Genomic DNA, 24,559 nt, shown 5'->3' with positions numbered 1-24,559 from the left:
GATCGGTGGAGGCCAGAGACGCATAGTTTCCATCTTCGGACTGGGGAGATGACCGTGACGCTCGAGGATGTCTCGTTGATCACCGGTCTTGCTATCGACGGGATGCCTCTCTGTATGAGCACCGATTCTGATGGGTGGCGCGAGCAGATGATTGCTCTTATCGGTATGGCTCCTACCGAGGCTGAGGCTGATGTAGAGGAGGGAGAAGAGAAGAAGAAGAAGGGAAGGAAAGCATCCGGAGCTGCTTTCACGTGGATTCAAACTCACTTTGCGACGTGCCCTCCGGATGCCACTAATGACGTGATCCAGACACATGCTCGTGTCTACATGTGGTATGTTGTGTCGAGGACTTTGTTTCCTGACTCCACTGGCAAGAACGCTCCATGGATGTGGCTGAAGGCGTTGACCGTCTTCGATAGCAAATGGATCTGGGGTTCAGCGACTCTTGCCTACTTGTATCGACAGGTAGTTGGTCTGTTTTGTGATCAACTCATTTCTTCATTAGCAATGCAAGCTTGCTGTCAAGTTAACATTGTTTTTCTTTCATATGCAGCTGGACGATGCGTGTTGCAGGATCACAGGTAGTGCAGGCATTGGTGGTAATATGCTTCTACTTTCTGTATGGAGCTGGGAGCGTCTGCCTGTTGGACGCCCGAAGAGCGTCAGGTTTAATCCTTGGTATGAAGATGAAGATGACGAATTACGGCGCCCCACTTGGGCTTACAAGTGGGATGTGGTTTCCAAGATGACGAACGATGTCAATCTCATGTACCAGAAGTACGTTGCCGAGTTGGACACGATTACGCCTGAGCAGGTAACGAGGTCATTACTTCAGTCATTTCTCATGTTTGCCTAAAAAAATTCACCAATTTTGCATTGTTGCCCTATTTCATAGGTGGAATGGCAGCCATATGGCGCCGATGACAGACTTGGGTACACCCCGGAGTTTACCATCAACCCGATGTGCTTGCGGGATAGGGATCTCTGGCGTATGCGGTGCCCATTGATATGCAACTGGGCTGTTGAGTTTCATTTGCCACATCGCGTGTCTCGTCAGTTTGGTCTGTTCCAGCCTCACCAGCCGGAATGGGTGGATACGGACAAAGCACTTCATAGGTAAGACAGCATGAACCGTATTGACTAAGCATCGTCACTCCTTGATTTTGCTAATGTTTGGTTTTGTACCATGCAGGTTGGACAGGAGAAGGCAGCGGAAGATAAAGGACTGGGACAAGCATCATGCTTCGTATGTTACCCGCTTCCAGCTTTGTGTGGAGGAAGCTCGTAGCAGTGCACGCGCCAAGCTTCGTGAGCATTGTCCACTTGCTTTTGATAACTACATACGATGGCTTCTTGAAAATACTCGAGTTGAGATATGCCCGCCGGCATATAATGAGGATATTCTTGAAGAACCCGTAAACTTTGAGGATCTATCAAAGGGGAAGTACAACAGAGATGTCAGGGTAGGGCACGGAGTCCCTGCTGTTCCGGTGATTAACTATGTGGTAAAGTGTTTCTTCTTTACTTTCCCGTTGGCCGTATTACACATGTTTGAATGGCTAACATGTTCATTCTTTCTCATCCGCAGCGCACCGAGATCAAGAAAGCAGCTGATGAGAGCCAGTCTATTCTGGAGGAAACACCGGTTGGAAAAGGCAATGATGATGGTCCACTACGAGCATTCCTCAAGGTACAAATCGCATTCACTATGAGAGGTAGTCTATGTTGTGGAGTTCCATATCTTCCACACTTGTTCATGTTACAGCGTCAGGCCAGGAAGTTAAGGCGGTTATCGAATCTTCTCGGTTGCCGTGATCCCGAAATTGATGAACCATCTGCCTCTAGGTCTGGTACACCATCAGACCCCTCATCTCACCATCAGAGGGACGATGTGAGTTCCTCATATGCTTATCAGGATGATGAGGGTGCGGTCACCCAAGAGGTATGACTAATCCTTTAGATGTGATTCTCACTTGATTACGACGTCGATCTTCACCATATTGTTTGATTGTGTGATAGGGCGATGAGCTTGATGATGACATGACTTTGGCGGACGCTCAACTTCGGTCCCCATATGTGTTCAAGCCTAGGCAGCCCAGACGGCGGTACACGCCCAACGACTTTGACAACAAAGGCAACCCAAAGGTGGTCGTAGGGACCTCGCGGATGGCTAGCTTGGATCATGAGGCGGAGGCGGAGGCGGAGGAGGAAGTGCAGGAAGAGGAGGCTCGTCCATCCAGGAAGAAGAATATTGCCTGCAGGCGTGGCACCAGGAACACGCGCGGAAGGCATTAGTGTTTGTTACTATGGAAGTGCTCTCTTGTAGCCGTTTTGTTAGGTTGATGAACTTGTTTGGTTATGTTATATGTTGGTGAACTCTTACTATTGTGGTATTTGTGTTGTCCTAAAAGATGTGATGTTCAAATTATTATGGTATTGTGGTATTTGTTCAGTTGAATTGTTCAGTATTTGTGGTATTGTGGTATTTGTTCAGTTGAATTGTTCAATATTTGTATTTGCCAAAATGGAATCTGTTTCTGCAGTTTGGCAGTTAACAGCACTGCAGCGCCTGACAGTCAGGCGCTGCACTGTACAATGCAGCGCCCAAAGCCTAGGCGCTGCACCTTACTGCAAAAACAGAGTTGACAGCACATTCATTTCACCAGAACATCATAATACTTACAATGACTGCATCATCACAACAATTTGAACAAACAAAAATTTTATGCCGACGAGTTCATAACTTAAGACAATTCGAACTACGACATGGTTCACGACACATTCATTACAAATGACAAATGGTAGCTTGCCCTAGAAAATAGTTCACCAACATCTTACATACCCTCACAAGTTCATGACTCGTGCACCGAACCGAAGTCCCTACTGAGTAGAGCGAGGCCATTTCCCCTTCTTGTCATGGGCCGAGTCCTCCTCTTGCGCCTCGCGAGCCTTTGCAAGCTTTCTTGCCCTCTCCTCCTCACGAGCAAGTTTCGCTTGGCGTGCCCTCTCCTCGTCTCGTTTCTTCCGCTCCATCCTCTCCTTCTGACGACAACCTTGAGCACCTTATTGAAGCATTCTGCCATATTGCTTGTCATTTGACCGTACCTCCGGCCATCTTCATCGAAAGCACGTGCCCACATATTCCTTTCGACAATGTTCTTACTGAGAAATTCATGACCACCGGGGTCAAGTTTCTTGTGTCTGAGCAATGCATTGAACAATGTGGCAAACCGCTTGTTGGTGAAAGCGAGACAACAATCTTGAAGATCATCGGCCAACTCCTTGATACCACATGCCCTATAGAAGTTTGCACAAAAGTGCCTCATGCACCATCGATGGTGCAACTTTCTATGTCCGAGAATGTCAACCACCACCGCATTGAGAATTCCTGGATGGCGATCCGATATGACACAAATTTCCCTTTCAGCCGGTAATACCCTTGTTCTCAATTGACGCAAGAACCACTCCCAGTTATCATTGTTCTCCACCTCAAACAAAGCGAAAGCCAAAGGCAACACCCGGTTATTGGCATCACTTGCTATTGCAACCAATAAAGTGCCCTTGTATTGTCCGGTCAAGAACGTGCCATCAATGGCGATGACGGGCCGACAATGCTCAAAAGCCCTCATGCATTGCTCAAAGGCCCAAAATGCACGGCCAAATATTCGGACGGTCCTCCCGTTGTGAATCAATGTTTGGTGCCCATGAGGCTCAACCACGTGAACCATGCCTGGGTTTGTAGTGGCCATAGCTAACAACAACCTAGGGAGTCGGTTGTACGCTTCCTCCCAATTGCCATACAACATCTTGAATGCGGCTTGCTTTGCCTTCCATGCCTTGCCGTACTTCACCTTGTAATGAAAGATGGCTTTCACAAGGTCAATGACACTCTTGATGCTCATTGTTGGAAGTGTGGATATTTGGTTGGAAAGCCTATAAGCGATGAACTCGGACGTGAGTTGTCTGTGTTGTTGGTACACAAGCTTGCCATCCGCATTCTTGTGCCGGCACATGTGATTTGGTAGACAACTCACTATGCGCCAAGTGGGACCTCCTTTCCATGGCCTTGCACGCACAATCCATGGACAACTTGGCACTTCACATTTGACCGTGTAACGCACATTGACGTCCGAGTTGGCCACTTTATGTGGACGATAATGCGTAACCGAGTAGTTGTCGAGCCACATCTTCAATTCCAAGAAGGATTGAAACTCACAACCGGGATATATCCCGTTCTTGCCGTCTTCCAAATCACGGTGAGAACTTGGCCTAGCTCCAAGAGATATGCATTTGCCACCATCCACAACGGCTTCATCCGCGAGACTAAGATCCTTGAACAATGGTGTCTTGTGATCCCGCCCGAATACCTTCTTGAATGCTTGGGCCTCCTTCGGTGTGAACCCCTCCTCATCAACTTCTTCATCGGGACCATCGTCATCCGAGTCCGATGCATATGCACGGGAAAAAGGGATGGATTGGTCCATTGTCTCTTGCACATGATATTGGTCGAGATCACCCACATTGTTGTCATGGAGATCAACTTCGTTGTCATCCTCCTCGTACTCATCATTCTCCTCTTCAAAACCTTCATTTTAGTTGTTTGGAGTCGGGCTCAATGTTGGCCAATCTTGTTGCATGAAATGAGGTTCACTCATTTGATCTTGGTTCATGGGTGGTGGAGTGCTAGCAACCAACGGGGAGGGGTTCCGGTTCAAGTCCAAATTCAAAGTAGACTCAACCTTCTTGGAGGCAAATAACTCAAGAGCCTTGTCTAGAGATTCGGCAACCGTCTCCTTGTATGCAACCCAACGTTGCTCGGAGTTCACACGCATTGTCTTCCAACGGATGTGCATTCCAAAATCAACATTATGCCTTCCCACGAACTCAACAACGTCACTTGGGTCCATCCAATTCAAATCATTCCTCACTTGGTCCAAGAGCTCCGCATAGCTTGGACTACTCTCAAACACCATGTCAAGCTCATCCGGGTCCGGCTCAACATTGCCTTTCAAAAAGGCCTCTTTATCCACATGATGAACATAAACACATGTTCTCCCCATCCCTACAATAATAAAAAAAACACACATATATCAAGTAAGTACTTAACAAAAAATATTTGCACAAAATACATATGCCATAACATATATATGAATTAATAACCCTAACCCCCACTTAACAATAACCACAACCCTAATCATAGCATAACCCTAACACCAACATGAAACACACATAACTCTAACCCTAGCATACTATGAAAGCCTAACCAACCCAAATTAGCAAAGAAACATAACATGATTCAATACAAATTTGCAAATCCAAGCCAAAACTAGGGTTTCCCCAAAGTAGCAATATTTGAGCAAATGTGACAATTCCTATGGATGAAAACGAGGGGATCGAAGGAGATTACCTTAAGGGAGGGGTTGGCTTCGAAATCCACGGTCAAATACTTCGGATTTGCAAGATTTGAGAAGGATTTGAGAGGGGGAGAGGGGAAGAGAGGAGAGGCGCAAGGCTAAGGGTTTGTGTGGGCTGGGGGTGGGATGGGAGAGAGGGTGGGGCCAGCCTAAGTGGAACACAGATGTGCAGCGCCCAAGAGCTAGGCGCTGCACATTACAAGTGTGGCGCCTAAGTCTGAGGCGCTGCAATGTTGTCTGTGGGGCCACAACTGGACCAGGGCTGCCACGCTGGCAGGAGGTGCGACGCCTAAGGCAGAGGCGCTGCATAGTGGTGTGTGGCGCCTAGCTGTCGGGCACCACACAAAAGGGTCAGCAGAGTGAAATTTTTTTGAAACGAGGTCAGTTTGTGATTTGATTTGGACCTCAGGTCAAATATGTGATTTCTGCCGGTGCACTACTACTCTCTTACCATGTGCATTGCTGTTCTAGATTCGATTTGATTGTTACAGCCAGACGATCCCAGCATTTCAGAATTTATGAAACTTTTGGAGGAAATCATTACATGTTTCAGGCCTAAAAAAAAGGAAGAGCACGAGCCAGCCATCACATGACACAATTGGCGCTGCATAGTGCAAAATAAAAGGTCGCCATCTTGCAGCCAACCGCTGGTACAAAAGCAATGCCAAGGGACCAAGCATTGCCGCCTGAGAAATTATAGTATGTACTATGTATGATCCATATCAAGTTCTGTCAGAAGGCTGGTAGATGGTGAAGGGTGGTGAAGAACCTACAAAACTTGAAGGAGATCTGAACGATGAACTTCTTTTGTCGATTCCCCATCGCCACGTAACACTTTAGCCCGTCCCAGAAGTGCACTAAGAACACAAGCTTCAAGGAGAGACGTTCTGATGAGGAGATTGCCCCTGAACAAGGATTTAAGTGAATTACGTGAGCATGCAGGCAGGCATTTGTTTGCGTATTTCTCGAATTGACTGGAACAGGAAGGCAAAATTACCTTGATGCTGGATTGATTATAACACTCAGCCAGTCAGCCGCGCCGATCTTCAAAGGCCAAACTCTTAGTGTGCTACTTAAGGTAGCCACTCAACTACACATTTGCTGACTTAGCTTTTACTCTTGCTCTGCGTTCCTCGTAAGAAGCTGGAACGTGAAAGTATTAGCAAATGCATTTTCACATGCAAAGTACAAACAAGAGGGTTGAATCAAATGCGTCGAAATAAAGAGGTTATCAAGCGTTGACGCTGAAGAGGATAATTATGCATACATCATTGGAGCTGTTATAGCAAAGTGTTAGAAAGTTAAAGAGTGTTGACTCCTGACAGAGACTGGTGTTAAGACAGCATTGTTCCGCTTATAAAAGATGTAAAGACGAAAAATGTTTTGCAAATTCACACGATAAAAAACTTACGTTCAGCTTCCCGTGACAGGAGAGGGATGTGTTTTCTCTTCTTCTTAGGGTATTCAAGTGGATTAGGCTCTGCATTTACATCTAACTCCTTTCAGATCACAAAAATATTACAGTAAAGTTACACAAAGATCTAAATGTATGTACCTGGAATAGATAAACAGGTCAAAGCCTCATCAAATATGGCAGCTTGGAGCATATACTGATGGTGTTCATCCTTCAAGTGTTCAATCAAAGCCTGATTGGCATCTAAACAGGAATAAAGCGCACTGGAATTAGTTATGTCACACAAAAAATAGAATTATTGCAGATAGATAATAAAATCCCTAGACGGTCTTCACTTTACTCAATATAACAGAACTGACACCAAGTATTTCCGAAATGAAGGTTCCATTTTTGTGAAAATATCATGTCATGGTCATAAGTTATATGAGACGAGTACATTTCATTTACTGTCAGGCAATGCTATCCCACTGCTGGTAAATCTTATTTAATTCTCAAGAATGCATGCATAATTAATCATAAAAGGATGATATAATGCTCACTGTGATCTAAAATCTCACTATTTTTTACAATATAATCCATATACTGGAAGCAGCAGGAAAATCACAGAGTTCACCGAGCAAGGAATGAAGACATGATGTTAGCAGATCAATAGTACAACTATATTTCAAGGCTGAAAATACTCCCTGGAAGGGTATAGAGTCAAACGCCAAATTTTCAGAGACATACCTGATGAACACATGAAGCTGACTCCATCGAATAGACAAGATCGTAGAATCAATGGAAGCTCTGGTGCCATTGTATATTGAGGTTTTCTAGGAGTCTTGGTAATATCCAGCAATGAGTCAACTACCTGTACCAAAATAAACAAGCTACTGAATGTAAATAATCCAAACAAATGAGACAAAGGAACTTCTGCGCCAAGTTCAATTGTGTAATTCACTTCACTGTTCGAAAAAATAAAAGGAAGTTTCAGAAAGAGGAAAAAAATACTCACACAAGGTGATTCAAGGCCTTGACCTACAAAAAACAGAACAGCTGCCATGCAACGAACTTGATGCCACAGAAAGGCGCTACCCCTGATATTCATGGACCACAGCTCATCATGGTTGGACCTTGAAAATACAGAGCACTTCCATTATTTAGTTCAGGTATTACATGAATCACATGTTTGTAACTAGAAAGAAGGGAAATGCAATTTAACCTTTGGTCACAAGCAGAAATATTAAAATCTGTAATGTATCGCTTGTAGTTGCTCACATTTGCTGCATCCATCTTACAGAAATTCCTGAAGTCATGTTCCCCAATGAATTTAAATGCAGCTTTCTGCATTTTCTGTTGACAATTTAAAGTCAATGGCTCGGTAAAAATGGCAAATGTAGCAAAGTACAGAAATCAAGGCTAACATAGTTACCGATACATCCAAGCCCCGCTTCCAAAACAGGTATTTATATTCCCTACCCAAGCAGGAGAATCTGCAAAAAAAAAAGTGGGCCAAGAAATCAAATTCCAATTACTCAGGAACAGGGTACAACTGGGTAATAAATAGCATGATCAAAAAGGGAGATAAGGAAAGAGGGAAGAAGCAAGGAAGAAACATCTAATCTTTTGTCGAAGCCATTTGCGTAAGAACGCCTCTTACACTCAGCAACCAAAAAAGTACTAAACATAGAATTCAAGCTAACCTTGCAAGAAAGTCTGCTGCAACAGGACACCAACCTATTACACGTATATCTCTTGGAAGATTTCTATTCAATACACTTACATAATCGATTTCTGAAAGGAACAAAGCACAATATTTAGTCTGGCAGAGGATGATTGCATGGATGTGAAAGATGCTAGTGAGATGTCTGACTTTGAATGATGAAAACTACCACGAAAATAACATATTATGGTTGCATTTGGTATTGCGGTGGATAAGGATAATCCCATTTGTCCAACCAGCTTTTTCATATTTTAGTGTTTATTTGATCCGCTTTTGCGTACTTTTGTGGCTAACTTTAAAAACAGATTACAAAATAAGCACAGAACAGCACAGTTTAGCAACCGCAAACTGAGCTTACGTTTTATTATAATAGGAGAATGCTAGAGACTTATCTATTATCAAGGTAACAATTTGATTGAGCAACAAAGATTATGACATTGATTTATTTGTTGCTATCACTATTATGGAGAGTTACAAGAAGGCAGAAGCATACCAGATCTTTCACCCAATATATTCTCTCCTGCATCTTTTAAATTTGATCGCAGATATAAGGATATTACCTGCATGTTGCAACATGGAGTCTTAGTTCATAGACAAAATTGTATTTCCAAAAAAGCACTAATTTCTGCACAACTCCAAAACAACACTCTCTTTCCGTACCTAAAAGAATATGCCATGCAGGATGCATAACAATAAAGCATTTCAGTCCGAGATAAGTTGGGGTAGGCTAGAGTTAAAACCCATAAGATCTTGAAACCAAGTCATGGTTCTGGCACGTGGATAGCTAACTTCCACGCACCCCAATCCATGGCTAGTTCTTTGCTGATATTCCAGTCATTCAGATCTCTCTTTACGGACATGCATAAACCTTTTACATCTTTCACCAATCATGTCTTTAAAGAAGTTTATGGATCAGTCACATGGAAATAACATAGCATTGGCCTTGAATAGTACTTCCGCACTATTATACTGATAAGGGTCAGCTCTGTACCTACGCATAGGGTGCCCACTCTATGGCTAGTTTATTTGTGCATGGACATTGTAAGTTTGTAACATGCCATGCCCATTTTGTTTCAGAGATATACTCCCTCCGCTCCGAATTACTTGTCTTGGATTTGTCTAGATACGGATGTATCTAGACTTATTTTAGTGCTAGATACCTCCGTATCTAGACAAATCTAAGGCAAGTAATTCGGAACGGAGGGAGTACTGTGTAATTAACGCATTGTTTAAACCATCAACGCTCTTAGGAAAAACACATGAATGAATATGCTAACAAATAACGTCTCATTTCACTACAAGTCACCCACATTGAGTGTAACATGTGGGGTACTGCATGCTTAGGCATAGGTTACTTCTTTACATAGTATTACGTTACTGTCTTCTGTACCCCAGATATTGTTGAAAATCAACAATGGTAATTGCATCATGGAGACAAAGGAACACTACTTATTTTCCATATAGAGGCCTAACAATCCAAAGAAATCAACAGTTGTAGATCTTAACTCTGATTAGCTTAAGGCCCGAGCTAAAAAATATCTTCGTTGTTTCTAAAAAAAGTATTGTCCTAATTTCAAGATGTCAACTACATAATTGTGACATTACAGCGATCTTATCACATAGGTGCTCATGTACTTCTGCACATAACATTCTATAAACAGTAGCAATGCCAATTCAAAAGACACGATTTCTGTTATAGACACTTGAAAGTGCTACTTAAACATAAAAATAAGATATAAAAATAACTCTGGAACATATATGAGCTAGTACTATCAGTAATGTAAGCATATACGAGACAAGAACTTGATAATTATCATGTGTGAGCTGGCAATCCAACATTAAGCTACCTACACAAATGCAGTTACCTGTCCAGTGGCAGAAACTCCTTTGTCAGTTCTTCCACACCTAGAATAGCATGAATCTTCCCTGCTTCCAACCAGTAGTCTTGCTCTTTCAATTGCTTTGAAAATCTCAGACTGAGAGGACCAAGATAGAAGCCCTTCAGAAAATCTTAGATGCCTTTGGAAAAAGCAAAGAAATAGTTCATAGGAGAATTACCTCGACTGTCGGCTCTGTGTGGGCTTCCGAAGCAAAGCCATAGAATCTGCACAAGAACAATGGTGCTATAAGAAAAGCATGAAGAAGGGGCTAAGCACAACGAAAAGGGTTACAGACAGAAATAGCAAAGAACAGAGAGCAGATGCAGGTGTCAGTAGAATTCCACGTAATAGTAAAAAAATACAGTGCAAACTAAGCATCGACTTCCTGTTAAAAATACAATCATACCTCTGGCCAAAGTACATGATTTTCAGAGCAATTAATCGCTTTTGGCAGTGGCTTACATTCCCTTGTTGGCGACCTGTAAGGTAAACAAAAAATCAGTGATTTTCAAATAATTGAGGGGGAGAGTATATCCCATTAATATCAATAGATACATATTGAGCATACTTAGTTTCTATCTAATTGAGTGGCAAACAAAAAACAGACAGAGTTCATTAATAAAAAAAGTGCCTTACAATTAATGCAGTTAACATGTCTTAAGTTATACCTGTTCTTTTAGAATGCTTCCTTCGAATTTTAGATAAATCATCATGCCCTTCCCCTTTAACATTGCACTATAAGTCGGATGCATATGCACGAGTTAGATCAGATAGAAAGCAAAGTTATGTATACAATAGTTTGTTTCAGAATGTGTACCAGTGCTTGATTTTCAGTAGATATCGTCATGTGATCGAATGGAAGGCTTACGCCATGGTCTGAGGTTCTACTTTCGTGTGATTTTACATTCTTCAGCACTTGTTGATCACGGCTCTCAGCTAAAGAAGATGGTATATTGCCCTCCTATAAAAGTGGAAAGTTAACAAAGCATCGACAAAGCAATAACTTGATGTTACATAACAAGCATCACATCAATCAATACGCAAGTATTGCTGTATAACAATTAACAACGTTTAACTTTACACTTATGTGCATCACTTTTGCCATTATACTTATTTAGTATGCATGTGTGAAGACACTATGGAGTCCTGATTACATTGGGATTTATTAAATTTACTTGGCAAAGAGCTCATATACAGCACAAAAGACACTATGGGGTAATTAGCACTATCATTCACATAAATCCAGGACTTCATAATTACTCTCCGGAGCTCGTACTTAGCATAAGCAGAGCTCTCCTTAACCCTCCAACAACACTATTGACTGAATAGAATAGCCATAAGTGGAATGGGAATCATCGTTCAGAGCAATGGCGAGAGGAGTAATCAGCCAAAGGTGTCATCTGCGTAAAGGAATGAAACCGCTTGAAGCTTCTTGTCTTACCTTGGAGCTGCAGCTGCAGGTGGAAACAATCTGGGCAAGCCTCTGGTTCTCCCTCTCCAACTCCTAACCACATCGAATTCACCAAAACATACCAATTAACCAAAAGCACCGGGGGGGGGGGGGGGGGGGGGGGGGGGGGGCGGGGGGATATAGCAAAGTAACAGCTAGCACTCCGCACCAGTATGCGCAGCCGGAGTGCGGCGACTTCCGTAGGCAGCGCCACCGTGTCGCCGCCGTCGCCCGCCGCCATGGCGCCCCACTATCGGAGCCCTAGCCTCGCCCGGCAAGAGAAGGGCATCGATTGTTTTTTTTTTTGGTAGATGGGCCTCGATTGATTAGTAGGGGCCGGAGATGGGCCTCGATTGTTTTTGTTGGATGTTGAGGCCGATAGCACCAAACCCCTGCCTCGATTGATTGGTTAGATGGCCCTCCGCACCAATTAACTGAATGTGTACTGAAAAAAAATGACATGGGTTGAAGAAAAAGGTAACCCATGAAAATCGATAAAGAAACCAATAAAAATAAAGAAAGACAATAAAAACCAGGATGAAAAACATATAAAATCTTAAAAAGTAAAGATAAAGAAAACAAATGCAAAAGAATGAAAATAGAGAAAACCGAGAAAGGAACAAAAAGAAATAAGAAAACCAATGAAAATCAAGAAAGAAAAAATGAAGAAGGAATGAAAAAAATAGTAAAATCCAAGAAAAGAAACAAAGAAAAATGAAAGAAAAAGGAAAAAATGAAAACAGTTAAAGAGACGAAAAAATTGGTGAAAAAACGAAGAAAGGCAGAAAAATAAAAAATATGAAGAAACAAAGAAAACAGAAAAAGGAAAAAACAAGAAGCAACCAGTACGTCGACCACCACGTCTCGACCGAGAAGGAGAAGAAATCGCCTTGCTCGACGCGAAGAAGAAAATGGGCTGGCCCGGTAACTACATGGCAGGGGAAAAGCTTTAAGCATGACAGACGATGCACTCGCTATAAGAAAAAATATATAGGTTTTGCGTCAAATATGGTAGCTCGATTCAACCTGCACGGATCAAGGCGACGCCCGTTACTATCGGATTAAACCATGTCTCGTTGACTAGGACAGTCGTTGTTCTCTTAAAATCATCATCTCACCCTAAAAAACATCCTATTAAAGCATATGTATTTCCTTAATTATGTTTCTTAGAGCATCTATAACCATCCATGTGGACAACTCGTACAACAAGGAGAAGGAAAAAAGCCTAATCTTATGTCAGGACTGTCCCACATCCACAACCACATTTATTTCTTCCCATTCTATCTGGCACCCATCAAAGCCATACCGACAACCACATTTCTTTCTTTCCACTCTGTCTATCTCTCTCTCCTTTTTGATGAGGGGTGCACATCGCCACTGCGCCAGGGACCGAGTCTCGATTGCCCATCGCTGCCACTATGCGTCGCGCCGACCCGCCACAAGCGGACGCTAGCAAGCCTGCGCCACCATCGCATCTCCTCTCCCTCGTCTCCTCCGCAGCTCGCATCCCCTGTGCGTGCCAGGACGTCGCCGCTCACGCATGATCGGCTCCATTGCCTTCACAGCCCTGCAGGTCAGCGACTTGTGTGTAGTCGCCGGCAGTAGAGGAGTAGAAGGGAAGGCACAACTTGTCGCGTTGTGTTTTCTTTATAATGTGAAACTAGGTCCCCGTGTCTATGTTGTGTGCCACTAATGTGCATAACAAACTTTGAATTTTTATCGCATAGAAGTGAAGTCTAGTAGCAGTCCTCGACCTACACTTGCATGTGTTGAGTATTCCCTTTTCTATTTTAGATAAATTCATCTACCTATGAACACAAGCCATCAGACAGGACATCTCAATCTATGATGAGACTGTTTGTAAACATCTACACAAGAGTACAAGGCTACCACAATAAATTGAGCAGAGTACACTAGTATACTTTGCACTTTCTCTTACTAATAAGCCGCGGCACACCAATGTCATGTGCTACTCTATATTTCTGCATACGCATAGACCTTGGAGATGTGACCCAACCCGGGGGGGGGGGGGGGGGGGGGTTGCAGACTCCATGCCAGCGCCACCTTAGTTATTTCCCTCGTTGCTTGGACTCTTTGAAAGCAAATTGTTCTCCCCATATAATCGAATGTCAGAGCAATAGGCAATAGTAGAGAAACTCCAAACAACAATGACTTTGTATCATTGAACATCTTAATTACTTCTTGACCCCAAATTGGAATCACAAATACAAAAAGCGTCAAGACGAGAAAAGTGTTACACAATCTTTTATATCTCGAAATTCTCACAGTTAGCAGCGATTCAAATGTAAGAACAAAGTGCTCTCGAGTCATAGGGCGCCATTTGTTAAAACTTCAAAGCATTAACTCAGTTCCAGGAAAGTGCATTTCTTCAATTTTTAGTCCTGGATAAAGTGGCAATGGGTAAGATACAAGTGATATGGATATCCAAATGTACATGCAAGTATTTATCAAGTCAACATTTGATGCATGTCTAAGGGGAATTGCAGATGAAACACTATAGAAACTAACATAGTATACCTCATCGTTATCGTCATCATCATCTTCCTTCTTTAGTCGAGTTGTTCCACCCTCTCTGCTAATAGGTATCTTCATGTGTCCAAAGGGAGTGTTCACATCAATATGCCCCTTTATGGTGTAACCAGTGCCCTTTCCCCTTATCATATCCCACATAGCAGACCCAAAATCCTTAGGCCTGAAGCTGATCGGCAAAGTCATGGTGGTTACTTCCTGCTTCTTGATGTTTGTAGACTCTTTCGTCTCAGCAGAAGCAATGCTCACATTGGAGAGCCAGATCTCATAATCTAGGGCATTAAGTCCCAGGTCGAAGTCATTCTTGTTGTCGAGATTCAGATGTAGAGTCGTGGTCGCCTCCTCGAAAGAAAACTTCTCAAACTTGATCTTGCTAATATCAACGTCTGGCTTGTAAGGCACCGGGATCTCACCGGCTTTCTCGAGAGGTAAGGAGATCCTGCCGATGACTGGTACGTCAACATGGAGAATAACTTTGACCAAGTAAGGGATGATGCTCCCGGGCTTTATGTCACCATATGTGCTCTTGATGTCATCATAGATGAGCAACACGGGGATTTTGACAGTCTCTGAGCCATGTGCATCGATGGTTCCAGCATCTGGGATTGTTCCGGACATGAGCTTCCTCCCTTCGCTTTCAATAAGGTATTCGATGTCGACAAGAGGGATGGGTACAGGGTTTGGGTTTGTAATCAGAACATCAGCAATGAGCTCTACCTTCTCAAGACTAATTTGAGGTATGTGGATTCCAGTAACGTCAGCAGTAGGCTTTCCAAAGCTGACTGCTTCTTCAATCTTTTCTCCAATGTCTGAGATGAAATCCTTAACTTTGTCGAAGAATCCTCCCTCTCCTTCATCCTGGTCTTTGTCAGCTTTCTTGGGGTTGTCAGAGGATGACATGCTATGATACAAACAATAGTTTACTTATCAGTTTCTAATAGAAGTAAAATTTAGAGAACATACATTAAGGAAAACTACATGATATTGCATTGAGAAAAAAAACGACAATGGCAAAATAGCTTCAGAATCAACGGGAAAAACATTGAGAAAAAAAACGACAATGGCAAAATAGCTTCAGAATCAACGGGAAAAACCTAAACAAGAAACGACCTAGAGCTTGGCAATACATAAAAGTAGCATATTTAGAACAAAAAAAATACTATTCCAATACTACATCCCTAGCCCGTTTTGCCTTTAAGAGGAGCACTTGTAACAATGTCTGGATCAAGGAAAATAGGTGATTCCATTAGGTACTCACAACATCATGGCTCGGTATTTTGTTATCATTGGCAACCAACATATTTACTAAGTTGGAAGAAATAAATACAGATGATATGGCAACGGCTTGTCATCCCTTAGCTAAAGAACGGGCGTGCTAGGATTAAGTGATACAGTTGAGAAAACAAATGAGAACTTGTGTCAATAATAGGTGTATAGGTAACATTCAATGCTCGACATTAAGGTGGATTATGATGATGTAGCCTTTTAAACTAGCCTTTGCCTATTTTATTTTGTTTGGTCAACCCTTTTTTTCTATGTCTGTGGTTATTTTTTAGAGTAGATCATAAAATAAGTTCAACACAATACATTTCAATAGATAGACACATCCAAAATAGTCAAGCATCCTCGGTGAAGAACGGCAGAAGGAACTTTTGTATTTTTCTTTTGTCATTGACATTTTGTAAAGCTCTTTTTAGTAGACCTACTAACCTATTTAACATTAGCAGTGAGAGCCTATTGCACATCTGGAATAGGACTAGTAAAAGTAGACGCCATAAGATAATCAACTCATTCAAATTATATGGCAAATATAATGGTGATGAATTTCAATACTTAGCTCCATGCATGTAAAATTAAGTATCACATGTAATTTTGCATAAACAACATCTGAATTAAGTATAAAGTTCAACATGTTTCATTTGACGTGCCAGTTTCATATGGAATAATTTATTTTGTAGCGTACAATTTCTTGATTGTCCTGCATAGGCTTCGTGCCTAAGCGCCACCTAGACAGTGCTTTGTCAACAGAGCTTGGTATAAATAGGAATTTTCCTATGAATTACATCCGAATATATATAGTTTATAAAGTTTTTGTAAATTTCCTCTTCAAGGATCAGCAGAATCCGTAATTCTATGCCAGGCCGGTCATCTTGATGACCATGCCAATCCCTAACTTACATGAACAACGTTTGGTCGCCCCTCCCCCTTGTTCCTGACCAAAAAAAATGAATCAACCAATCCCTACACATTCTCACTAACACCGAGAGAATCCAGGGTCGAGACCGAGGACTAGAGAATCCACGCATCAAAGGATGGAAAAAGGAAAGGGAACCACATTACAATCACTTAACGTCGGGATGATTCGGGCGAACAGTGAAACTTTTGTTACCTGAGAAATGCGGGCGGAAAGGAGCGATGCGTCTATGAAGAAGAGGAGGCGAGGCGACGGGCCGGGAGGCGGATGGATGGATCACGCGACCAGCCAACCAGAGGAGAGGAGGAAGAGGAGGAGGAAACGGTGGGGGAGAGAGCACTGGAGCAGTTTGCGGAGGAACGCATGCACAGTAAACCCGGCCGGGCTGGAAAATTTCCACGGTTTATTATCAAGCCACGGCGTACACAGCTCAAAAAAATAAAAATGAACCCACGGCGTAACACGTAAGCTAATCCAACCCGGGGAAGCAACCGAACCGAGTCCTTCCCGTCTTCCCCTTTCCCCCTTCCGTCCTTCTCTTCTTCCCCCCACCACGAACGCCGCCCAGCTTCTTCCCCCTCTTCCGATTCCTCGTCTCCGGCTTGCCTGCTCTTCCTCTCGCTCCGGCTCTCCTCGCTCCCGCATCGCAGGTGCGCCCTCCATCCCGGGTACCTTCCGCACGCGTGCGTCCCCTCTCCGTAGCTGCCGTGCCGGGGGTTCTTTCTAGGGTTCGTGGAATCGCGCTACCGACGTTATCGGTAAATTACGGCAGCCTAAATCAATAAATTAGCTGGTACGAATCGAGTTCCTTTTGCTCATGCCTGTTTTGGCATAGTAGTTGGCAACAGCCGTACAAACTACAAACCGTTGTCCTTTCTGTCTTTATTCATCCTCTGTATCAAGCTGCGGTAGTTGGGTACATACATCACACTGAGATTTCCGGCGGCGATGGTTGTCGGAGGCCGTTGTTTTGTCTCTAGAGTTATGCTTTGATCAATTGCTGCCAATCTTGTTGCCCAACCGTACTACTAGTTATGGTAGATTGGGTGGACCCAGTACAACCTTGTTCTTTTGCAATAACTGGTAAATTAGTTTTATTTTTTTACCAGTGGTATAAATTAGGTGATACTAATTGAGTCTTTCACTACTGCCCTGTGTGGAATCAAAAGCTGGCTCTGCCCAAGAAAGATTTTAGATGAGAGCGGCCGGACAACCTTCGCCCATTTCAAGTACTACTAACTGCAGTAGCACCTGTCAAGTCATATATGGCATTTTAGAACAGTTATATAATAATGACTTGCCTCACCCCCTCTTTGAATCTACTCCCTCTGTTCACAATTGTAAGACGATTTGGCAGTTTAATTTAAACTGCCAAAATGTCTTACATCTGTGAACGGAGGGAGTAGCAACTTACCTGTAATTATTCTCCATCAGGTCATCGTCATTGTCTATGCTGATAATTGTAATACTGTTTTTCTTCTTTCAGGAAGTTATATCTAGTCACTGACCATGAAAACCTCCAGCGAGGTTCCCTTTTATCACTCGTTGCCCGTACCAGGAGCTCAAGACAGCCTCAAGGATCAGATCCACTCCAAGGTTATGGGCACGATAGGCAATGTCATGAACTCCATTGATCGAAAGGCACTGCCTCAGCAACTGGAAGGGGCATGGGAAACAGCTGGAAATGTCGTTAACTCCATTGAGTCAAAACTGTCCGGGCAGAAGTCGTTTGATTTTGACGGCGGAAATGATTTTCTTGATGGATATGAATGTCCTGATGATTATTGGGACTATGAACAGCACAAGGCACAAAAGCCAGTTAACATTAGAAACCTGCTGGGTGGCATAGTTGCTATCATTGGCCGCACTTGCAAAAATGACGGCATTCAACAATCAAAGGACTCTAGTGTCTCATTCTTGGGGTCAGGTAGTGATGGAGATACATCCTTGCATTCGTCTGTCTATGCGCCAAGTGCTCCTCCTTTGCTGGATGAAGAAGCCCTGAGTTACAATATTTATAGGGTTGTTTTGGAGGCAGAACCACCAGAATGGCTGCCCGATAGCTATGCTGACTCGTGCATGCAGTGTTCTGCTTCTTTCACTGCCATTACTCGTGGAAGGCATCATTGTCGATTCTGTGGAGGGATATTTTGCAAGGCATGTTCAAAAGGCAGATGTCTTTTGCCAGCCAAGTTTCGTGAGCGAAACCCACAAAGGGTCTGCGATGCATGCTATGATAGGCTTGATCCATTGCAGAACTTACTGATAAATTCTGTCAGCAACGCGACACAAACTGCAAAGCATGATGTTATGGATTGGACTTCTGCGAGAGGGTGGTTGAATTTGCCTATTGGATTAACATTGGAACACGAGATATACAAGGCAGCAGTATCCCTTAGGAGCTACAGTCAGGTGTCCAAATTATGTTTCCATTTTCTCTGCCATATTTACATGTTTAATGGCACCTACTTAATAAAAAATAAATACTGCATTGCAGGTTTCAAGGATAAACCCGGGAAAATCTATTCCGCATGCAGTCCTTAGTGGAGCAAGTGGACTTGCTATCTTGACAGTTGTAAAAGCTGGTGCATTTCTTACATACAAACTTGGAACTGGCTTAGTAGTTGCTCGTAAATCAGATGGGTCATGGTCTCCACCCTCTGCTATAGCTTCAGCTGGATTAGGATGGGGAGCACAGGTTAGTAACTTGGTTGCAGAATTCTTCTCTGTATCTTTCATGTGGTCAACATCTAATCTATGAATTGATTAGATACAACATCTTTTATTGTTAGACTGGTTCCCTTTGATGTGGGGATAATTGCAGACATAATCTACTACTTGCATGGCATAGGGCAAATGGTGTATGATAAAAATGTTTTTTTAACCCTGCATTTCTCCTATCTAAAAATTTCCTAGATGAAAACATGAAACACACACTTGTTTCATGTCTTAGGATGGAATGGTTTATTTGTTTCTATCAGTGTTATTTTTAAGTGAAACCCTGAAACTGTGTTTGCATTTAGGTATATTTCCTCTTGTTTTTGCCTGATTTTAGATAAAACATCAGGTTGAAGTTGCTATGTTTGTGTAGAACATGGTCTTGGGCTGAGCAAAAACATGTTGGACAGTGACTGTTGCCTAAAATCGATAATTTATGATTTCGGACATGGTTCATGTACTTCCCTAGTAATTTCAATATTATGTGTTCAGATCTCTTACATGTACATGTTTTATCTTAACATACAGCTTGGCGGTGAGTTGATGGATTTCATCATAGTGCTTCATGGTCCTGAAGCTGTGAAGACCTTCAGTAGCCGGATGCATTTTTCACTCGGTGCAGGCTTAAGTGCTGCAGCAGGACCTGTTGGTAGAGTATTAGAAGCTGATGTGAGAGCTGGTAATAAAGGCTCTGGAGTTTGCTATACATATAGTCACAGCAAAGGTAATGTTCTTGTTCAATTCAAAATTTTAGGCTCCTTTTATCATGTGAAGTCAAGCTCTGTTTGTATTGCGTTTTTAATTTTGAGAAAACACGAAAGCCTTGCATTTCGATGCATTGATAGAAATAATTTGTACAAGCCTAAGAAGGCCAACACCTGGATATTACAACACGACACCCTAGTTGCTTTGCTAGGCACTGCGGCCGCCGGGGGCTACTTAAGTTTTACATTCTCGAAATTAGGAAAGCTAACTTCTATTTGAATGCTCAGCACCAGATCTGTTGTATTTCGGTTTATTGGGTACAAATTTACTGCCCTGCAAAAGTTTTGAACGTTTTTTTGTGTAGCGGAGGTTTAATTATATTCCGTGGTCTGCTTCTTAATTTTATATTCTTGAAATGCACAGAGCCAGATAAGGGTACCCTGACACGAGTTAAGTAAGAAATGGTATTCTTGTTCCTAACTTGTACAGAGCCAGATAAGGGTACCCTGACACGAGATGAGTAAGAAATGGTGTTCTTGGTGGATAACTTATATGTAATACCCGCAGTCTGAAAAATCGGAGTCCAGCAATGAACTCAGTATACAAAGTCATCCTGATACCAAGAGTAAACAAGCTTGGGAGAAAGGAGATATTTTAGAACTCTGTACAAGTGTAAATCTTCGTAATAGTTCATCTTGCTCATGCATGTACCTGTCCTGCCAAGCCTACAACTAATTTGTGATGGTTTTCGATGACTTCACAGGCGCATTTATCGGGGTTTCACTAGAAGGGAACATTGTTACCACCAGAATGGATGCCAATCTGCGGTTCTACGGCGACCCGTATCTGACGACCAGTGATATACTTATGGGGAATCTGGAGCAACCAAATGCTGCTAAATTTCTGTACCAAGCGTTGGATGACCTATACTCAGGTCTGGATTGTTAGCATGACAAAAATAAATAAATCACAATCTGTACATATTTGATTTTATTCCAACTGTAGCTAGTTGTGTTGATTCTCAAAATGCTTCTGTCATTTTTGGCGAGCCGAGCTACAAAACCTGTTGCCTAGGATGGAAGTCTGTAAAGTTAATGCCTTCCTACGGATTTGATCAGTAAATTGAAATACACTATAAATGATACTCCTACATATTTTAATATACACTGCCAAATGAATGGCCACTATCCAATTAATGGAACAGGCATCCATTGCCACTGTTTGCTTTCGATCACGGGCCGGAATGGAACGGGTCCGTTCCGTCCCTGGGCCTCGTCCTCGTGTTTAGTTGGATCAGGGACCGAAACCAACTCGTCCTCCCGAAACGAATATACCATCAATATGCCGAACGCACGCGTTCCTCCAAATCGGAGGAATCACCCGGAACGGCCTCTTGCGAGGCGCTTTCACCTTCCGCCGCCGGTTGCTTCTCTCCCTCGATCCGCGCCGTCGGCCGCTCATCTCCTCACCCCGCGCCGCCTCTTCTCCTCTCCTTCCTCCGCGCCGCCGGCCGCTCATCTCCTTCCCCCGCGCCGCCGGCCGCTCATCTCCTTCCCCGCGCCGTCCTCTGCTCCTCTCCTTCCTCCGTGTTGTCCTCTGCTCCTCTTCGTCGTCTCCTCGCCAATTGGCTTCAGGGTGGCGGATGCATGGCTCGCGGCCGTGAAGACGAGCGCCGGCATCCAGCGCTCAGCCGGCAGCTGGAGAGGCGGGCGACGACGGCCGGCTTGGGTGCCAGGAGCAGCGGTTCTTGCCTTTTGCAATTGTTCTGTTTATTTGTACATGCTTATTGAGATTGATGACAAATTTCGTTGTCTATTTGCACATGTTTTCTTTTGCCTTTTGCAATTGTAAATTTGTGCATTAAAATTATATATAGACTAATGATGTTGTTTTATTGGAATATTTGTGAAGCAAATTACAAATTAGTGGTGATGAAAAGATAAAGAAAATGTTGTTTTGGAATTTAAATGAAATGCTTCTCAAAATACAATCAATTTTGCATATATTGACAAAAAGTAAACACCAATTTGAATATTTTTCATTCCATTCCATTCCACCAACCAAACATTGAGACGTAACCATTCCATTCCACCTCATTATTCATACTAAACACAGAGATGGAACCATTCCATTTCCGTGGAACGGAACCATTCCATTCCATTACACTTCGTTCCTGAATCAAACACACCCTAAGGCACTCTTTTACTGCTGACTCCAGCATCTGACGGATATGGTTGAGTCATGAGATGGTCTTCGTGTAGGTATCGAGCTCTGATCCCACAAATTGGGGACTCTTTTTTTGTGTGAAAAAAAGTTTGCACTACACGCAACATATCTGAGCTAGATTATGTATCCGCAGCTGCAACTACTACTAATACAATCTTAATCAAAGAATCAAAATTTTATCATAGTAGCACACATTCATAGAAACTTGCATTCTTGAACTTGACATAACTTAAACAGAACCGAAATCAAGCTTCCTCTGTACACCACTGTTATTGGATAGTGGCGGACCTAGAGCTTGACCACAAGGGGTGCCAACTTATCACTCACTATAGAAATGCCTTGTATAACCATACAAAATTACCAGTTTATCGTTCAAGCTCTATCAAACACACAGGATTAGACTAACTAATACTATATAAAAAAGTTTTGCATTTTTTGAGTGGGTGCCAGGGCACCCACGGCACCCCCACTGGGTCCGTCACTGGTATTGGAATGTAGCACATGATCTATGTTGACAGTTGATATGTACTATATCATTATCCTTTTAGAAATGAAGGTTTTTTTTAACTATGAAGGCGTCTTGATGACTTCGTCAATCTCAAGATGATGTGCCGGCCCAGCTCCTGGATGTGCTCATACGGATAGGATGTACGTGCATGTGTTCATAGGAATGAGTGTCTGCGTCTATATTGTATTGTGTTCAAAAAAAGAAATAATTTTTTAAGGGAACCTTCGGAAATTAAGTGATGGACCGAAGGCACCCTCCTTTTTTTTAGGGATAACACATGCTTTGCTTTATTGGTCAATGACTCAACCTACAGGAATAACAGAAATGTCATGAGGGTGGAGCAGCCACAAATGGCGTCCCTCATCTAGGTGTAGAGCATATTTATAGCTAGCCTATGTGCTTTCGTATTCGAAAGCCTACCTTCAAAAACGAAATTGCAAGAAATAAAATCCCTAGAAGTTTCCTCTATCTCCTTCACAATCGATGCAATAGGGCCCATGGTGCCATTGTGGATGTCCATTACTACCGTTTACAGTCCGAGGCAACTGTGAATCGCTGCAGCATGAGATCCTTTGCTAGGGGAGAACTTCACGCCAAGCAAGAGCTTCAAGAATTGTAGGATCCGTCAACCCCTGGAAAACAAGAGCCGATGAACCCACATATAAAACCATCCTCGTTGCGGCACACGACCGATATAGCTCCCATCTGACCATTCTTGTCAACTGCGGCATCTACATTCAGTTTGTGATTCCCCGGCTGTGGCGGGATCCAACTTCTGGCTACTGCAGGTGCTTGCACCGATGGCCTCACCTAAAGATGTGGGATTGCGATCTCGAGGTCGTTCAGGTATCGATTTATGAACATATGTGTGGACATTGGACTCTGATGTTCACCTTCATTGATCAGCTTCCTCCGCACATGCCAAATCGCCCACAAAGTCACTATAAGTCTTTTTTTTAAGCCCAAACTCTATGTATCGTCCGTAGCGACCTCTCCAATGGGTTCTGTTACTGTGCGTTTGGGCTTTTGCGCTCGTTTGCATGGACTGATCGGTGCAGTTTTTCTTTTTCCTTGTTCTAATTGTTTTGTTCTACTTCTTATTTCAATTTGTTGTCCTTTTCTTGTTTTCATTTTCTTTGTTTTTTCCTTTCCTTTTTCTTTTACAATTTATTTTTTCTCTCTCTCTTCTGTTTTATTATTTTTGTTTTCCCTATTTATTTTCTGTCTTCTTTTATTATTTTCTACTCTCTCTCTTCTGTTTTATTATTTTTGTTTTCCCTATTTATTTTATGTCTTCTTTTATTATTTTCTATTTCCCATTTCCACTTTAAAAGAAATGTGAATACTTCTAAATATGAAGTTTTTAAATAGACGTCAACATTGTACAAATACATGTTGAATATCTTTGAAATACACAACGAGCAGTTTTATAAATACGTGTTGATTTTTTTACATAAACAATGAACATTTTCAAATATAAGTTGAACACACATTCATCATTTTTTATGATACATGAAGATTTGTTTTTCAAATTACATGGACATTTTTTTCTTAAACAACCAAGAGTTTCACTTTTTTTGAAATACAGGTTTATCTTAAACTAGAAAATGAAAATACAAGTGAAATATAAAAGCAGAAAGTAAGAAACCAAAAGGTGCTAAACCGGCGAATCCTGAAGCCTAACGAAGTACTTTGATCTCTCACTAAAATAACTGGCAATCAACGCTACCTGGCCCGACCAATGGTAACATGTCGTGGGTGAGAGCCCTTCCTCTGGTTGACAAGAGACATAGCACAT

At 42.6% G+C, this 24,559-nt stretch overlaps 4 protein-coding genes across 8 annotated transcripts; 2 read left to right on the top strand and 2 right to left on the bottom strand.

Moving 5' to 3' along the window:
- The first annotated feature begins 547 nt into the window (after positions 1–547).
- LOC125547918 (uncharacterized) lies at positions 548–2,295 on the top strand. Its single transcript, XM_087516618.1, has 6 exons — positions 548–814; positions 896–1,116; positions 1,193–1,505; positions 1,589–1,690; positions 1,766–1,942; positions 2,020–2,295. Exons 1-6 carry the CDS (start codon positions 548–550, stop codon positions 2,293–2,295), a joined length of 1,356 nt encoding a protein of 451 aa, XP_087372744.1.
- Positions 2,296–5,911: 3,616 nt separating this feature from the next.
- Positions 5,912–12,186, bottom strand: LOC125527700 (Pseudouridine synthase family protein). The gene is made up of 17 exons (XM_048692219.2): positions 12,030–12,186; positions 11,852–11,914; positions 11,228–11,371; positions 11,079–11,145; positions 10,817–10,889; positions 10,589–10,634; positions 10,396–10,506; positions 9,024–9,090; positions 8,511–8,601; positions 8,240–8,300; positions 8,030–8,160; positions 7,823–7,940; positions 7,555–7,678; positions 6,970–7,071; positions 6,826–6,894; positions 6,412–6,557; positions 5,912–6,319 (listed from the first exon to the last, which is right to left on the bottom strand). Exons 1-16 carry the CDS (start codon positions 12,099–12,101, stop codon positions 6,505–6,507), a joined length of 1,392 nt encoding a protein of 463 aa, XP_048548176.1. The 5' UTR covers positions 12,102–12,186; the 3' UTR covers positions 5,912–6,319; positions 6,412–6,504.
- Positions 12,187–14,017: 1,831 nt separating this feature from the next.
- Positions 14,018–16,950, bottom strand: LOC125527699 (uncharacterized). 3 transcript variants are annotated; one of them, XM_087546335.1, is made up of 3 exons: positions 16,589–16,781; positions 14,399–15,311; positions 14,018–14,262 (listed from the first exon to the last, which is right to left on the bottom strand). In XM_087546335.1, the coding sequence occupies exons 1-3, from the start codon at positions 16,714–16,716 to the stop codon at positions 14,257–14,259; spliced, it is 1,047 nt and encodes a 348-aa protein (XP_087402461.1). In that variant the 5' UTR covers positions 16,717–16,781; the 3' UTR covers positions 14,018–14,256. The 3 variants fall into 3 exon arrangements, with proteins under 3 accessions (XP_087402461.1, XP_087402460.1, XP_087402459.1); XM_087546334.1 differs by lacking the exon at positions 16,589–16,781 and adding an exon at positions 16,800–16,950 and having other exon boundaries at positions 14,018–15,311; XM_087546333.1 differs by having other exon boundaries at positions 14,018–15,311; positions 16,589–16,789.
- Positions 16,951–17,077: 127 nt separating this feature from the next.
- On the top strand, positions 17,078–21,219 carry LOC125527701 (uncharacterized). Of its 3 annotated transcripts, none has more exons than XM_087546332.1 (5): positions 17,078–17,254; positions 18,091–19,016; positions 19,102–19,302; positions 19,851–20,046; positions 20,791–21,219. In XM_087546332.1, the coding sequence occupies exons 2-5, from the start codon at positions 18,114–18,116 to the stop codon at positions 20,973–20,975; spliced, it is 1,485 nt and encodes a 494-aa protein (XP_087402458.1). In that variant the 5' UTR covers positions 17,078–17,254; positions 18,091–18,113; the 3' UTR covers positions 20,976–21,219. The 3 variants fall into 3 exon arrangements, with proteins under 3 accessions (XP_087402458.1, XP_048548178.1, XP_048548179.1); XM_048692221.2 differs by lacking the exon at positions 17,078–17,254 and adding an exon at positions 17,259–17,397; XM_048692222.2 differs by lacking the exon at positions 17,078–17,254 and adding an exon at positions 17,339–17,362.
- Positions 21,220–24,559: the final 3,340 nt, after the last annotated feature.

Source organism: Triticum urartu, chromosome 3A (genome assembly GCF_056163025.1).
Source record: "Triticum urartu cultivar PI428250 chromosome 3A, HENAU_Tu73, whole genome shotgun sequence".
Classification (NCBI taxonomy): domain Eukaryota; kingdom Viridiplantae; phylum Streptophyta; class Magnoliopsida; order Poales; family Poaceae; genus Triticum; species Triticum urartu.
Note: the sequence above shows the minus strand (reverse complement) of the source record. Positions and strands in the feature narration are given on the sequence as shown.